Raw genomic sequence first — 17,528 nt, forward strand, 5'->3', positions numbered from 1 at the left:
GAAGCTTAAGTCAACTTTAAATTAAAGGATTAAGGAGTTAGTAGAGATTAAAGATTAAGAGTTTTTGAATGAAAACATGGAATAGAGTTGATAAGTGGAATTTCAAACTAAATTTGACTTGTCAATGGTTGAATTAAGAGATATGAAATGATAAAATTGAATTTAGAACAAGTAGAAAATTTGGTATGATTCTTGAATTTCATAGGGAGGATGAGAGTTTGAAGATAAAGATGTGTTAAATGTCTAGGAATTGGTTTGCGTATATATGCTTGAGTTAAGAGTATTAAAGTGGTTAAGATATAAAGAATTTAAGTTGATTTGGAGTGATTTTCGGGCTTAAAAAGGAAAATCTGGGCAACAGGTATTTGTACTTCTTCAATGGGTACCGATACCTCAAGAGTAAAATATCGAAGGCATTCAATGGGTATCGATACCTGGGAAGGTAGTATCGATACCATAAGGGAGGTATCGATACCAAGGAAATATCGAATGTAATTTCGGTACCGATACCCGTCTTGGTATCGATACCCCAGTTAAGGGAAAATGAAAATAGACTTTTCTTTTAGTTTAAGTGATGAGACTCAAAGTATGCTATTTGGAATAATGATATGTATAAATGTATGATTATGTAGACATCGACGTAAGCAAGTTCTGGAATAACCACCGAGTTAGGATTCGATCGAAAGAAATGAAGTAATAGAAGTAATTGATAGCAAGTGAGGCCAAGGTGAGTGCATACTATAGATCTAGTTCAATGGAAATAAGACTTGATAAGTTTATTTCATATATTAGTTTTCATGGTAAGGTAATTATGGACATGCATATGAGATAATTACTATGTACATATACATGCATGAGTTATATATGTTTATATGACCTGTTATATGCTATTTGATTAAAGTGTATATATATTCAAATAACGTATGTGATATGATATGAGATAGATGTTTACACATACATGTGATATGTGACAGAAGAAAATGAACATGTAATTATATGAGAAATGATAGAAATACATGAATATATGCAATATAACAATAGTGCCCATGATATGTGACATGAGAGCTTTAGGTATAGTTGGCATGCCAAGAGTCGAGGGTTACCTATGTCCTTCGAGACATATGGACAGGATACCTATGTCCTTCGGGATATATGGACAGTTACCTATGTTCTTCGGAACATATGGATAGGTCCTTCGGGACACAGATCTCATATGCCACTTAGTGGATTGTATACGAGCTATGGTGACAACATATGTGCGTACAACCTCATAGTACTCATATACCGTAAGTTCTCGGGAATGTACATGGGCTTATAAAAGATAAAGAGTATGTGCATGATCATATGTTAACATATTAGTATTATTTATATTGATTCATATGTGACATTGTGGATTTACGATAAGTATAATTATCATTAGATAGTTGATGGCATGTTTGTATTTGTAGAAATTTCGTATTACATATTTATGCCTCACTAAGTCTATGACTTAGCGTGTAAGCGTTTTTACACGTAGGTTCAGAAGAGCAAGAGGATCAAGTCAAGGAATTTGCAGAGCAGCGTATCTTCACTCAAATATCATATTAGAAGTAAGTTCACAGTATGCATTTTGTTGTGTAAAAGTGTTGGCATGTAACAGGTGTAATTTACATATGCTCTGATCAGTTTTGTAATATTTTGGTCGTACTTATATTAATGAAAGTTTAAATTTCCTATAGTTTAATAAATGTACATGCGTTGAAAAGTCAATGTGACACCTCAGGTTCGTATCCTGGTCGGGTACGGGTTTGGGGTGTTACAAAGATACTAAATAATTGTCATTAAGTTTTTAATAAAGTTCAACATTAAAAAATATTTATCTACTGAATCACTGTTAGCAATCCTTAAATCCATATAACACTTGTAACAAACATGTTTAAATTTTTATTGTTTCAAGTACAATTTAAAACACTATAAACACGTTGCATCCTCTTCTACTACAAATCCATCATGCCAAATAATTTTACAAGGAAGATGAAATGATAGTCGATTTACGTTCACTTGCCTCTATTTCCTTTCCTTTTAACATATCATCTAGTTCTTTCACAAATATTTTCATGGCTTGGACCGGCAATCTTATTGTGATCAGAACTCCATCTTCTCCTTTAATATTCTTGGATGGCATGAAACAACTTGTTATCACAATCTTAGCCATACCACCGTACATTGGCTTACCCCACCCGAAATCAACGTCCCCGAACCCGGCACACCTCAAGTCTGAGACTATATAAGTTCGAGCAAGGGTGAGTGGTGGCCGACCCTTGATCACCATGAAATCTGCCAATGATTTCATGTATTCTTCCGTTACAACATTCTTCGTTTGTTTCACAAGCTCTATTGAATACCGTAATGGATTTTCACAAAGTTTCCCTGCTTTTGCCACTGCCACTGGGTGCGCCACAGCATTCCCGTAATACCCTGAAGGTAACGGAGGATTAAACTTAGAACGTGCGTTTACGAGACATATAATGCGTACTTCTTCATCGGGATCAGCTTGAATCGCAATGGTTCGACAACGCCATAAACATGCAGTCAATAGTTCAAACGTCGAACACTTATAAAGGTGTTGTGGCACATGTTTGCGAAGTGCCAAGACTTCTGCGGGGCCAAAGAAGAAAGACTGACCGACCAATTCGCCGTCGGGGAAAATGGTTCCCTCTACTTCATGATATTGGAGATGTTTACATGTGACTCTTGGTGGATCTCTAGCTGATAAGAGATGCCTTTTCCACACTGGTGGGATTGATGGGGTGAGCCATCCGCGAGCCATTTCTCCTACCGCAGACATGAACTGGGTTAGGCCAATAGCGTCACTCATGGTGTGGTTGTGGCGAAGGGCAAATATAAAACCACCGCATCTCAACCGCGTTACTTGAATAAGTAACAATGGGCAATTTAGCACTCCGGAAGAACCCGGAACATCATAGATGAGTTCTTCAACACAAGGGAACGGTGGCTGAATCGTATCACCGAATTGGTCGAGCGTAACATCCGCATCTGCTTCGATAAACATCAAACCTTCACCAGTGCAATCAACCATCAGCTTGCGGTCAGGTCCTTCTCTTAGCCTACCGGCAAATGGGTAATAAAACACTAAAGCCTGCGCAAGTGCCTTCCGAATCACTTTAACAGGGTCTTTTTCTTGCATAGAAGGATTACGTCTGTAAAATTCGATAACCGGAATTTGAAATCGATTACTTTCTTGATCATCGATGTCAGATAATAATCTGTACTCATGAGGAGTATGGTTAATCGGAACTATGAGTTCAGGTTCACGCCGATGTACCTTGAACACTAAGGAAGCGCACGAAGTTGCCATGATACGAGAAAGAAAGAAACAGACGGGTTATGGGAACAGAGTAGTTTTGGTTGTTAAGCCAAAAAAATGAAGGATATTTATTTCTTAATTTGAAACAAATTAAAATGTTGAGATTTTATTAAAATAAAAATGGAAAGAGTAACAGTGGGTCATGTGAGACCTAACACTGCCAGACAAACACCACTATTTAAAGTCTCGATGCCAGAAAATAATCTGTTTCCAGCTCATTAAAATACAATCAGTCCAAACTCCTTCATCAAAATTTAAATATTTTTTTTCTTCTTTTGTCTTTTTCTGAAAAAATATTTATTTTAAAATCATATATATTTTTCTTTGGTTCACCTTACGAGCATGTTGTAATTTAATAATAAAAACTAAATTTATCAAACACAAAGTTCAGTAGCTAGTAATTGTCTGATATCAGAGATAAGGTGTGGGCTGAGTTGTCATCAAACCCTATTATTCATCCTTATCTCAAACTGCTCCTCATCAATTACCCATATTACTCTCACATTTGAGGTGATTTTACCGAAATATCATACTCACACGTAATAATTATCTGTCAAGTATACTTTCTCATAATTTTACAATCGTGAATAGATTCTCACTTCATTAAACTTTTATTTGTAATTTGCTAGTAAAATTTTTAAAATAATGTTGTGAAATTTTTTTATTCTTGAAATAATGTTGTTGAAAAATTAATTGTTGAAATAGATCATTTGCTACATTTATACCCTTGGTTATTAAGTGGTCCAAACGATCTGTGTAGGTCGTCAGGTTATCCAAGCGACCAAGAAAGGTCGCCAAGCAATCCATGCCTTTCTGCGTGGTTTGCAAAAATAAAAGCAATAAATTCAGGTTTTATAAGATTAAACTTGATTTTTTCCCTGACAAAAGTGTTATTTGTGACCATTTATTAACACAACTAAAGCAAGACAAGAGCAAGTGGACAGACCCCACATTGCAAAAACATAAACAAAAACAGTTTCCACTAAAGATTACTAATTATGATTACTACTAATTTTATAATATTTTAAATTACTAATAATTATTTATTATTAATACTTAATAATTTTATATTAATAATTTATTAATAATTAGTAATAATTAAATTATAATTATTACTAATAATGATTTAATAATAATTACTAATAATTATTTAATAATGATTAAATATTTAAATAGAATTTATTCAATTTAAATCGAATTTATAAATAGTTGAACTTATAACAAGTCGAATTTATATTTATAAATAGTCGAATTTATTCTTTTTAAAAGAAAAGCAATACTGGTGCCTAAAACATATCGATACTTTATAAACATGTATCGATACATAACAATATAACAGGTAAAACTATGATTTTACATTTAACGTAGAGACATGCATATTTAATATTATAATATTTAAGATTTAATAATATTTAACATAACCCTAAATGCTTTATAAAAGAAAAGCAATATTGGTCCTATAAAGTATCGATATTTTATAAACATATATCGATACATAACAATATAACATGTAAAACTATGACAAAATCGGTTTCATTATGACAAACCGGTAAAGCGCTACCGAATATGTTGCATGTATCGATTCCATTAAAATAAGTATTGATACTTTTGGAATTTAAAAGAAAAGAAACCATAATAACGCCTATAAAGTATCGATACTTTATAAACATGTATCGATATATAACAATATAGCAGGTAAAATATGACAAAACCAGTTTCATTATAACTAAACCCTACACACTAAACCCTAACCATTCTCCCTTCAATCAATTTCTTCTTGGAACCCCAAAATATTAATGCTAAAAACCTATATGATGATTTAGAGTTTAGGTTTTCAATAATAGCCAAAATATTTTAGGGTTTAGGATTTAGGGTTTTGTTATAATGAAACTGATTTTGTCATATTTTACATGCTATATTGTTATGTATCTGCCATAACCATTTTTAGGTGAAATAATTAATGTTACATATAAAAATAAATAATATGTACATATATAAGGGACTGAAATAAAAATAATTAAATATTACAAACCAATATATAACATTTATATAAGATACATAACAATATAACATGTAAAATATGACAAAATCAATTTTATTATGACAAAACTCTAAACCCTAAAAATATTTTGGTTGTCATTGAAAACCCTAAACCCTAAACCTTAAATCATCACAAAGGTTTTCAACATTAATCATTTTGGGATTCCAAGAAGAAATTGATTGGAGGGAGAATGGTTAGGGTTTAGGGTTTAGGGTTTTCAATAATAATCAAAATATTTTAGGGTTTAGGGTTTAAGATTTTGTCATATTTTACTTATTATATTGTTATGTATCGATACGTGTTTATAAAGTATCGATACTTTATAGGGGCTATTATGGTTGCTTTTCTTTTAAATTCCAAAAGTATCGATACTTATTTGAATGGAATCGATACATTCAACATATCCGGTAGCGCTTTATCGGTTTGTCATAATGAAACCGATTTTGTCATAGTTTTACATGTTATATTATTATGTATCGATACATGTTTATAAAGTATCGATACTTTATAGGCACCAGTATTGCTTTTCTTTTAAAAAGAATAAATTTGACTATTTATAAATATAAATTCAACTTGTTATAAGTTCAACTATTTATAAATTCGATATAAATTGAATAAATTCTATTTAAATATTTAATCATTATTAAATAATTATTAATAATCATTATTAAATCATTATTATTAATTATTATAATTTAATTATTAATAATCATTATTAAATTATTAATATCAAATCATTAAATATTAATAATAAATCATTATTAGAAAATATTATTAAATTAGTAGTAATCATTATTAGTAATCTTTAGTAGAAACTGTTTTTGTTTATGCTTTTGCAATGTGGAGTCTGTCCACTTACTCTTGTCTTGCTTTTAGTTGTGTTAATAAATGGCCACAAATAACACTTCTGTTGGGAAAAAATCAAGTTTAATTTTATAGAACCTGGATTTATTGCTTTCAATTTTGTAAAGCACGCAGGAACGCATGGATTGCTTGGTATTTCAAGAATAAAAAAATTTCACAGCATTATTTCAAAAAAATTTCCTATTTTGCTGGTAGTTTTTAATAGTTTGATCTAATTTTGTAGTTCGTTTGTCGATGCAATCAAATCTATTCGTATTTATCTTTTGTTCGGATTTTTATTTAAGTTTTTAACATTTTCATTGTATATACTTTATATGATATAAGTGTCAAATTTTCATATCTATGATTATAGAAAATATCTTAATTATAAGTTTATTTTATATTTATAATTGTAAATATTAATTATAATTTTGACTTTTTAATAAAACTAGTAAAAAAGGTATTCATAATCAAAATTTCATACTCATCAATTAACATTAACTGTAGTAGGATAAGTTGGTTTAAAGGAAATCTGATTGGATGAAGTAGTGAATGAGAAAAAGAGAATTTTCTTCCAACATTACCGGATAAGATTGAACCTCGTCTTCTCCTACCAACTGAGCAGCACCAACAACATATCATCAATAAAAGAACTATATAAGCTGCTCTCTGAGTTACAAATTTAAGACCCACCAGACTGCGGGCATCGCCAGCCTCTACATCCCCACCTGGGCCAAACTGATTTCTTTTCTAAAATAAAAAAAAAATTAAACGGATAAGAATCAAATCTTAAGATTCTTACGACGACACATGTACTCACGCCATCATCTTTTTTTTTTCTTGTTCTCTCATTGATCTTTCTCTTTTATTTTATTTTTTTCTCATTTTTCAAGTCTAAGTATTATTCATTCAAGTAGTAATCCTTTTCGTTTTAATTTCTGATCAAGAAGATGTAAACATAAGATTCAAAATCATCTTCAAATGAATTTCAAGAAAAGATTTACAAAGAATATGAAATGAGAGTCTATTTACGGTCACTCGAATTTATTGTCTTTCTCTCTAACTTATCATTTAGTTCTTTCACAAATATTTCCATAGCATGGACCGGCAACCTCATCGTAACCAGGATTCCATCCTCTCCTTTATTATTTTTGGATGGCATGAAACAACTTGCTGCTGAAATATTAGCCATACCACCGTACACTGGCTTACCCCACCTGAAATCGATGTCTCCGAACCCGGCATGCTTCAAGTCTGAGACCGCAAAAACTCGAGCAAGGGTGAGTTGTGGTCGATCCTTGATCACCATTAAATCCGGTAATGGTTTCATGTACTCTTCCGTTACGACATCCTTTATTTTTTTTCGCAAGCTCTATTGAATTCCCTAATGGATTTTCACAAAGTTTCCCTGCTTTTGCTACTACAACTGGGTGCTCGATTGCATCCCGTAATACCCTAAAGGCAACGGGGGATTAAATTTGGAACGTGCATTTACGGCACATATAATGCGCACTTCTTCCTCGGGATTAGCTTGAATTGCAATGGTTCGACAACGCCATAAGCATGCAGCCAATAGCTCAAACGTCGAACACTTACAAAGGTGTTGTGGTACAAGTTTGCGAAGCGCTGAGACTTCTGTGGGGCCAAAGAAAAATATCGACCGGTCAAATCAAAGTTGGGGAACATGGTTCCCACTACTTCGTCAGATTGGAGATGTTTACATGTGATTCTCGGTGGATCTCTAGCTGATAAGAGATGCCTTTCCCATACAGGTGGTATTGATGGGGCAAGCCAACCGCGAGCCATTTCTCCTACTGTAGACATGTACAGGGTTAGACCAATAGCATCGCTCATAATGTGGTTGAGGCGAAGGGCAAAGATAAAACCACCGCATCTCAACCGTGTTACCTGAATAAGTAACAATGGACAATTTATAAATCCAGAAGAGCCCGGAACATCATAAAGCACTTCCTCCAAACAAGGGAACGGTGGTTGAAGTGTATCGCCGAATTGCTCGAGCGTGACATCCGCATCCGCTTCGATAAACAGCAGGCCTTCACCAGTGCAATCAACCATCAGTTTGTGGTGAGGTCCTTCTCTTAACCTACCGGTAAATGGGTAATAAAACACTAAGGCTTGTGCAAGTGCTTCCCGAATCACTTTAACAGGGTGGATTATATTGATAAAATCCGATGACTGAAGTTTGAATACGAAAACATTTTTGGTCATCGATATCGGATAATGATATGTACTCATGAGGGGTAGGATTGGTCGGAGCTATAAGTTCAGGTTTACGACGATGAACATTCAACATTAAAGGAGTGCACGAAGCCATAAAACCAAAAAGGAAGGAAGAGATGGGAATACAGTAGTTTTGGTTGTTAAGCCAAATAATCGAGTCTTATGAGAGTTGTATTTATGAGAAGAACTGATGGATATTTTATAACTAATGGTAGTTGTCATTTTTATTAAATAAAGAAGAAATAATTAAAATTACAAAATTATTAGAATATAAAAATAAGAGTAAACTAATTTTATAAGTCAGTATTTCTTTAAAATTATTGAAATGTACAAGTTGACTACTTAAGAATAAAAAAATATCCCGATAGATACAAACAAACGTTATATTCTAGAATAAAAGATAAATATCATTAACATTAGCATGAAAATGTATATAACGATAATGGTTCATTGATAGATTAACATTGTCACAACTCAAGTGTGATCTATCTTCAATAATTACAGGTATCAATGAAAATTCAGTTCCAAAAGTCAAAGTAGAAATAAATTAGTAGGATAACAAAATAAATAGATATATAGAGATAATATCAAATCAAATTGTAAAAAACATAAAGAAATAAAATACGTTCTACTATAATAGACAAAATCATCAACATTTTAATAAAAAATTGAAATATTAATTAAAAATAACATAACTCACATGATTAGATTATTAACAAATTTGTTTTATTGAATATGTTATTGGAAGAGAGAGCGAAAAAATATATCTTAATAGCATAAAACGAGGGTTGACTTCTATGTACAGAACAAGTAGATTATAAGATTATTATAATAGTATTTTATGTGCCCAATAATTGAGCTCTATTTTCTTCTTAAATCATTATTTTTTATTGATTTAAGGTACTTATACAAGTGGTAGTATTTATTTTTAAAAATTTCTAATCATTTAACGATAAATATTCAAATATTTTACAATTAGTAGTGCTCAAACCTGAGACCTTAAAGAATAACAATCAGTTATTTTACCATTAAAGTTGTTTGGTTCATCCACATTAAATCTTAATTATATTTTAATGAAATGTTAGAATTTCATTAAAATAATAGAAGAAATAGTAACAGTCGGTCATGAATAGGGCTGTAAATGAGACGAGATAGATCGCGAGCTACTCGAGATCAACTCGATCAAGGCTCGATAAATACTCGAATCGAATGGACTCGACTCGAGTTCTTAACGAGCCTAAACGAGCTACTCGATATTCGACTCGAAAAGCTCGTGAGCAGCTCGAAAAAATGTTATATTATAATTTTAGATTTTTTAAAATTACATTATTAAAAATATATTAAAAATACATTATTGATAATTATAAAAATTTAAAAATATATTAAAAATTCTATAATACAACTACTCTCAAATTTTAATTAATGTCCTTGTAAGGAACCTTAAATCCTAAACCGTAAATCCTAAATCATAAACCATAAATCCTAAACCTTAAACCATAAACCCTAAATTACACTTACCTCATAAATCCGTACCAAGTCAATTAATTAATGTCTTTATAATAAACTCTAAACCCTAAACCCTAAACCCTAAACTATAAACCTTAAAACCTAAAACCTAAATCCGATTATGTGATAGAGGTTAAATTATGCACATGAAGGTAACATATAAATTATGCAAAATGATGTTATGTGACTCCTAAATAAATCAATCGCATACTTATACATAAACATATCAACATGCAAAATAAATATACACAACTAATTAAAGAAAACAATCCTAAACAAGGACTAAATTAAGAGAAATCTAAATGTGATGACTAATTTAAGCTAAATATACTAACTTTAGAATGATGATTAAATTCACGTAAATATAAAATTAAACTTAAAAAATTAGAATTAAACCGATGACTTAAATACAAAATGCGCAGACAATCCATTGGCTCCGGATTGGTATATCATTTAGTGTCGTTGAGAAGTACAGTGCCGTTGAGGGCTAGGACTGTGTGGTTGATATCTTGCCATTGCCGTGTCTCTTTTGATTCAGATATTGATTTTTTGGTCTGTAAAATTGCAAGTTGAGCACTTGTTTTGTGTGACATCTTTGGCCCAAAACTATACGTTAAGGCACCATTTTGATGAACCAGAATCCAACCATAAAAGTATACAAGATTCATGAACAATGGTTCAATGTATTTGTGCGATTCGCCTATGATACATCAAATACGAACTTTTTATTCTATACAAATGATAATAAATAGAAAACAATAGTATGGATGATAACCTTACAATTTATTGGTTTTTAGAACTGAAATGAACCTTCTCTCATAAGCAATTACAAATGGTGCACTACTTACTACAATTTATATTATATGTAAAAGTGTACATAAAAACACAATAACAAAAGATAATTATTCAACTATATATTTGTCTCTCAAAATCAATTCTTCATCTACTACTTCTCCTTCGAAATACCTGCTTAGGATCCATCACCTTGCTGCCTGAATTGGCTTCCCCTCCCTTTTCTTTCCCTTTCTCAGACTCTCCTCTCACCATTTTGGCCTCCAACCTCTTCTGCATATCTCTTTCACTTGTTTCAGGTACCCTGCTCCTTATCCCCTCATGTTGCAGCTTATTGTTGCACTCTTGTTTTGCTTCAGCTTCGGCTTCTGATGGTGCCTGTCTCACTCTGGTTGTTAACTCTGGTTTATGAGTCGTGGCCCTGGAACCACTCTCTTGTTCAAAAAACAAGACTTGGACCACCGTTCTTAATGGTAGCGATCCTGCAAAGAAGGATAAGGATAAATTTAGTCTCGTGAGGAGAAAATCAGTGTTGATTATACAGGAGAAGCCGGAGATGGAGATGGGGACCGGAGTTGAAGGTGGGATGTGAATTTGGACAACCCCATTGTTGTTGCTGAGCTGTTTGAAAGTAGTTCATATCCCACATCGGTGGTTTTTGGAAGAGTGTATAAAAGGGGATGGGTTTCAACAATTAAAATTTAACCCGTCTTCGAGCTTCAACCGAGCTTAAATCGAGCTCAAAATCGAGTTTTAATCGAGTTTGAGTCTCGAGTTTCGGTCGAGCTTTTGAATTTTTTTTGAGTTTGAGCCTTTTCGAGTTCGAGTCGAGTTTCAATATCTTTTTTCGAATTCGAGTCGAGCTTGAAAATTTTAGGCTCGTGAGTTTTTGAGTCGAGTCGAGCTTGCATTTAAAATTTTCAAATTCGAGTCGAACTCGACAATACTCGAGCTCGACTTGGCTCGTTAACACCCCTTGTCATGAACACAAACAGACGGACAAAGATCACTATTCAAAGACTATATCCCAGAAATGTTCTGTTGTAGGTCATTAAAAAATATAAATACAATAAACTAAAAACACAGAGTCCACTAGCCAGTATTTCTCTGATATCAAAGATTAGTTGTGGACTGAGTTATTATCGAGCCCTATTGTTCGTCCATATCTCAAACTTTCTCGTCATCAATAGCCAAGATTATTCTCATATATGACAATGTTAGATATAATACTAATATAATATGAAAAATAGGCAAAATAATATAAGCATTAATACATGAATTATTAAATTTGGGCTTATTGGTCTCCGAACCTCAAAGATAGAGGTACCACTGATACATGAATTATTAAATTTGGGCTTATTGGGCCTAACAATCTAACTGCTCCATCAATTAACTCTTAACAGATTAACCTAATCTGTGAGATTGTTAGGGGGAGCCTACCACGTGTCATTTGGACGTTAACTGGACATTTGCTCATGCTGTGATTCATTCAGGTGTAGAGGCAGAGCCACTATAAAACTATTACATCTCAAGTTTTCAACTGTGTTTCCTGTTAATTAATAATATTATTTTATTTAATTTTTTTCTTCTAATTTTAGTTTCAAATTTATAATAATCCTTCCATGTTATTAAAAAAATATTTTAAAATTCATATAAATATTTTTTTACTAAAAATATTCTCAATCAATCAAATGGGTGGGCCGCTTCTCATTTCACGACACTACTTTTTTTGTTTTATTGATACCGACACTAAAAATTATTAGTTGTTTTTGTGTGTTTCAAATTGTTTTGTACTCTTTTTCCTTTAATGCTTTTGAGGTATAGATATTTTCCTTAATTGCAGTCTTGGCCGACATTTTTAAAATAACTGGAAAATAAACTTGAAAAACAAAATTAATTATAATTATATCACACTTGTAATTGTATTGAAAAACACTTACGATCAAATAATATAATTAAAAATAATCACTTGAATAAGTAATCATGGATAATTTAACACTCGAAATGAATCCGAAACATCATACAGAAGTTGAAACAAGAAAATGATGATCGCCGGTTCAATCAACCATCAGTTTATGCTAATGTCTTTCCCTTAACCTACCGGCAGATGAGTAATAAAATGCCATTTATTTTACAAAGATTAACTCACTGGCTTTTCCTTTAACATACCCTCTAGTTCTTTCACAAATATTTTCATTGCTTGAGCGGGCAATCTAATTGGCACCACAATTCCTTCCACTCCTTTCTTGTTTTTGAATGGTATTAAAAAACTAGCAACTACACCGAGAGCCGGACCACCGTACACTGCCTTACCCCACCCGTAATCGATGTCTCTTAACCTGAAACGCGTCGCGTCTGAGACCAGATAAGATTTAGCAAGGCTAAACTTTGGCCGACCCTTAATCACCATTAAATCTGCAACCGATTTCATGTATTCTTCCGTGACAGCATTTTTTGCTTGTTTCACAAGCTCTATTGAATACACTAATGGATTTTGGCAAACTTTCCCTGATTGCGCCACCTCTACTGGGTACGCGATTGCATTCCCGTAATAACCTAAAGGTAACGGAGGATTAAACCTGGAACGTGCATTTACAATGCACATAACACGTACCTCTTCCTCGGGATCCGCCTGAATTGCAATTGTACGACAACGCCATAAGCAAGCAGTTAATAGCTCAAACGTCGAAGACTTATGAAGGTGTTGTGGCACAAGTTTACGAAGTGTTGAGACTTCCATGGGGCCGAAGAAGAAGGACCGGTGAACGATGTCATCGTTGGGGATAAGGGCTTCCTCGACTTCATCATACTCGCGATGTTTACATGTGACTCTTGGTGGATCTCTAGCCATTAAGAGATATCTTTCCCATACAGGTGGGATCGATGGGGTAGGCCGACCTCGAGCTATTTCTTCTACGGCAGACAGGAATTGGGTTATGCCAGAACCGTCAGTCATAGTGTACTTGAGGCGGAGAGCAAAGATAAAACCATTACATTTCAGCCGTGTTACCTATTAATCAAAACAATATTAACTATTTATACATGTATTCGAAACACACTTAGAATTCAGGGAAATAAAAAATAAATACCTGAATAAGCAATAATGGACAATTCAACATTCCAGAAGAACCCGGAACATCATAAAGGAGTTCCTCCAAGCAAGGGAAGGGTGGTTGAAGTGCATCACCAAATTGCTTGAGTGTAACATCCGCATCCGCTTCGATAAACATGAGACCTTCACCGGTACAATCGACTATCAGCTTGCGGTGAGGTCCTTCCCTTAACCTACCAGCAAATGGGTAATAAAACACTAAGGTTTGTGCAAGTGCCTCCTTAAGCACTCTAACAGGGTCTTTTCCATACATGGAAGGACTGTGTTGATAAAATTGGATAATTGGAAGTTGGACACGAAGGCCCTCTTGATCATCGATGTCGGATAATAGTTTGTATTCTTTAGGGGTAGGCTTAGCGGGAGCTATCAGTTCTGGTTCACGCCGGTGAACCTTGAAATCTAAGGGAGGGGAGGAAGTTGCCATGGTACCAAAAAGGATGGGAATAGAGTATGAATGTTTTGGTTAGCCCGTGATCATCGATGTCAGATAATAGTTCGTGTTAAATATGGCTTGTGTTCAGCAAGGAGAGAACGATGAAGACAAAGGAGCTTTAGTTAAGAGTTATCAAAAAGGACTGGGCGGATGAATATGGTGATGGGCCTGGGAATGGCAAAGTGAAGCAGGCTAAAGAGCTGTCCATCAGAACCAAGGCTGAAGCATTTTAGCAAGGCAATGGATAATTTGTTAGAATTTGGCTAAAAAAATGTTAGAATTCACAGCTGGCAGTAACCAATTTAGTACATTGTATAGAATAAAAGAGAAATTTGAATGAAAATTCTGAATTTCTTTCATCCTTTCTTCTAATTCCAAGTCCATTTCTATCCCAACATAACAATTGTTCACTTTACAAGAATCATGACAAAACGAGATAAATGTGGAAAAATGATAGGTGGTGCACAATAATTTTATTCATTTTAACTGCCACACAAACGTATATATTCAACCCAAACATAATACAACCCAATTTCTTTAACAGCAAAATGGAACTATTTTTTTAATCTAAAGCTTAATCTTTTAAGTAATTTATTTTAAAAATCCCATGCCACAAACTAGTTAGAATCACCGGTTTAAGCAGAAGTTGCTTTACCGGCATCTGTCAACATTCGATTAATCTCCTTAGCAAAGCTCTCCATAACAGGTGCAGGCAAGCAAACCGGGACTGCAATCCCTTCCTTCCCCTCCTTATTCTTCCATATGTAAAAGCTTATAATCTCTCGACCATTAACCGGTCCACCAAACTCTGCCTTGCCCCTCCCAAAATCAACCTCCCTAAGCCTGACTCGAGTCAGATCCGACACGATCAAAGATCGAACCGTATTAACATTTGGTCGTCCTCTAGTCACTAGCAAATCAGCCGTCAATTTCATGTACTCATCGGTAACCTTTGCCTTGGCCTTCTTCACTAGCTTCACTGCAAATTCTAATGGATTTTGGCTAAGTTCCCTTGCAGTTGTTTGAGCCGCGGGGTACCCGAGTACATTCCCGTAATACCCTAATGGCAAAGGAGGGTTGAATTTGGACCTTGCATTGACAATGCAGATGAACCGAACGTCTTCGTCGGGACCGAGTTCCAAGGCTATCGTACGACAGCGCCATATGCATGCGGTTAAGACATCGAATGTTGAACAACAGAGGTTGTCGGAGATGTCTCTTAAGAGCTGAAAGTTGAGTTGGCCCAAAGAAGAAAGAGCGGTGAACCAAGTTGTCTGTCGACATGATTGTACCGATGGCGACCGTCGAATGGTCGTACTCGTGGTGCTCGCATGTTATGACCGGTGGGTTTCGAGCATTCAAGAGTTGTCTTTCCCAAACGGGTGGGATTGAGGGAGCCACTGAACCTCGTGCTATTTCGCCCATGGCAGACATGATTTGGATCAACCCAACAGCGTCACTCAGTGTGATTGAACCGGTGGGCAAAGATAAAACCACCACATTTAGAACGTGTCACCTATTAAAATTTTAGTATTATATTACTTAGTTACATGCTTCTAGTGTAAAATTAATACGTAATATCAAATGATACCTGAATTTGTAGCACCGGACAGTTTAATAGATCATTGGAGCCAGGAGGCTTACTAAGAAGCTCATCGAGACAAGGAAATGGAGGGTGAAGTGAATCACCAAAATCCTCAAGTGTAACATCAGCATCAGCCTCGACAAACAGCACACCTTCCCCGGTACAATCCACCTTAAGCTTCCGGTTAGGCCCTTCCTTTAGTCTACCAGCAAACGGATAATAGAACACTAAAGCTTTCACAAGTGCTTTTATCCTTTCCTTGCATGCTGGCGTTGCACCCATAAATATGGAGCCCTCGGATTTGGAAACGATGACCGTCGTCGATGTCCGAAAGCATCTTACATTCGTGAGGGGTTGGTTTTGTCGGGACGACAAGCTCCGGCTCCTGCCTTCGTACAGTGAACACTAGAGAAACGGGTTGTAGCAATGCCATGGCTAGAACTTCTTATTAACACAACCGGGAAGTCTTATTTTCTTCTTTTTGTAAATTCTTCAACCGTATTATTCAGATGTTCTCATATTTATAGCTGAAAAAAGTACCTTTTTTGAAGGTCTCAGTAACTTATGGTGAACTGCTGACATCAATGCAAGAATGTGGTTTCATTTATATTCCGACAGCATCATGCCACCACGTTTGTTGTACTTTTCGTGAATAAAAATTTCCAAAATTCTGTTACGATAGCTACGTGGTTTCTTCGATTTAAACGCATTAATTTTTACTTTTCCAAGTTAGCGAGTTTAGTAGTCACATTTTAAATTTCTTATTTTAGTAATTTTTTTAAAATAGTATGAGATATTTTAATATCCTATCTGTTTAAAATTTTTCTTTTTTATTGACAACATACATCTTATCGACGTAACTGCTTTAATCCAAATCCGCTAGAAAGAATAAAATTCTCTTTTATCATTGAAACCACTCAATAAATTCTTATTTTATTAATTTAACATCTTTCAATATGGGTGAAAAAATAAAATGATTATGAATTATAGGTGTAATACCTAATTTTCGTCCGGCTTACCATTTACAATAACCAAACATTTTTATTGAAGTATATTTTGAATTATGATACATCAACTGACTTGCAACAAATTTTCAAACAGGATTTAGGCGTTTTCAAGGCATGATGCTTCTTGAAACATAATAGTCTTTCAGTTGCACTTCCAATGCATTTTGAAACATCTCAATTAAAAATTGAGAACTCAAGATATGTTTATTTAACGAAGACATCGCGTGCAAAAAGCTGAATACATATCCAATACGGGAATTTTAATTTAGTAAGATTTTTCAATCATTTTATTGATCATTTCTAATTAAATTCAATTTTAAATTTTATTTATTTATTTAGGATAATTTAATTTATTTTTATTTTTTATTTTTTATTCTAATTAGTATATCTACCATTAATAAAAAAAGATATCATAATTTTCTTTTAAGGGTTTTTTTAGAAGCCTACAAATAAACATTCATCTTATGTAAAGAGGAGAAAAAAAAGAGGGGGAGGGAAGAGAATTGAAAATCACCCAAGAGCATTATAATTTGAAAATAAGAGCAATAAAAGAGAATCTTGGTTTAAAAGTGATTCTTTCTTTTTATATATATATCAGAAG

At 33.9% G+C, this 17,528-nt stretch overlaps 1 protein-coding gene and 2 pseudogenes across 2 annotated transcripts; all 3 read right to left on the reverse strand.

Annotated features, from left to right (window-relative positions):
* Positions 1–1,876: 1,876 nt before the first annotated feature.
* LOC120162290 (benzyl alcohol O-benzoyltransferase-like) lies at positions 1,877–14,422 on the reverse strand. Of its 2 annotated transcripts, XM_039172459.1 has the most exons (3): positions 13,880–14,422; positions 12,942–13,800; positions 1,877–2,043 (listed from the first exon to the last, which is right to left on the reverse strand). In XM_039172459.1, exons 1-3 carry the CDS (start codon positions 14,324–14,326, stop codon positions 2,003–2,005), a joined length of 1,347 nt encoding a protein of 448 aa, XP_039028390.1. In that variant the 5' UTR covers positions 14,327–14,422; the 3' UTR covers positions 1,877–2,002. The 2 variants fall into 2 exon arrangements, with proteins under 2 accessions (XP_039028390.1, XP_039028391.1); XM_039172460.1 differs by lacking the exon at positions 1,877–2,043 and having other exon boundaries at positions 12,743–13,800.
* On the reverse strand, positions 7,276–8,586 carry LOC120162120 (annotated as a pseudogene).
* Positions 14,423–14,942: 520 nt separating the features above from the next.
* On the reverse strand, positions 14,943–16,394 carry LOC120162292 (annotated as a pseudogene).
* Between the last annotated feature and the right edge of the window lie 1,134 nt (positions 16,395–17,528).

The sequence above is a fragment of the Hibiscus syriacus genome, unplaced genomic scaffold (genome assembly GCF_006381635.1).
Source record: "Hibiscus syriacus cultivar Baekdansim isolate YM2019G1 unplaced genomic scaffold, ASM638163v2 tig00111402_pilon, whole genome shotgun sequence".
NCBI classification, from domain to species: domain Eukaryota; kingdom Viridiplantae; phylum Streptophyta; class Magnoliopsida; order Malvales; family Malvaceae; genus Hibiscus; species Hibiscus syriacus.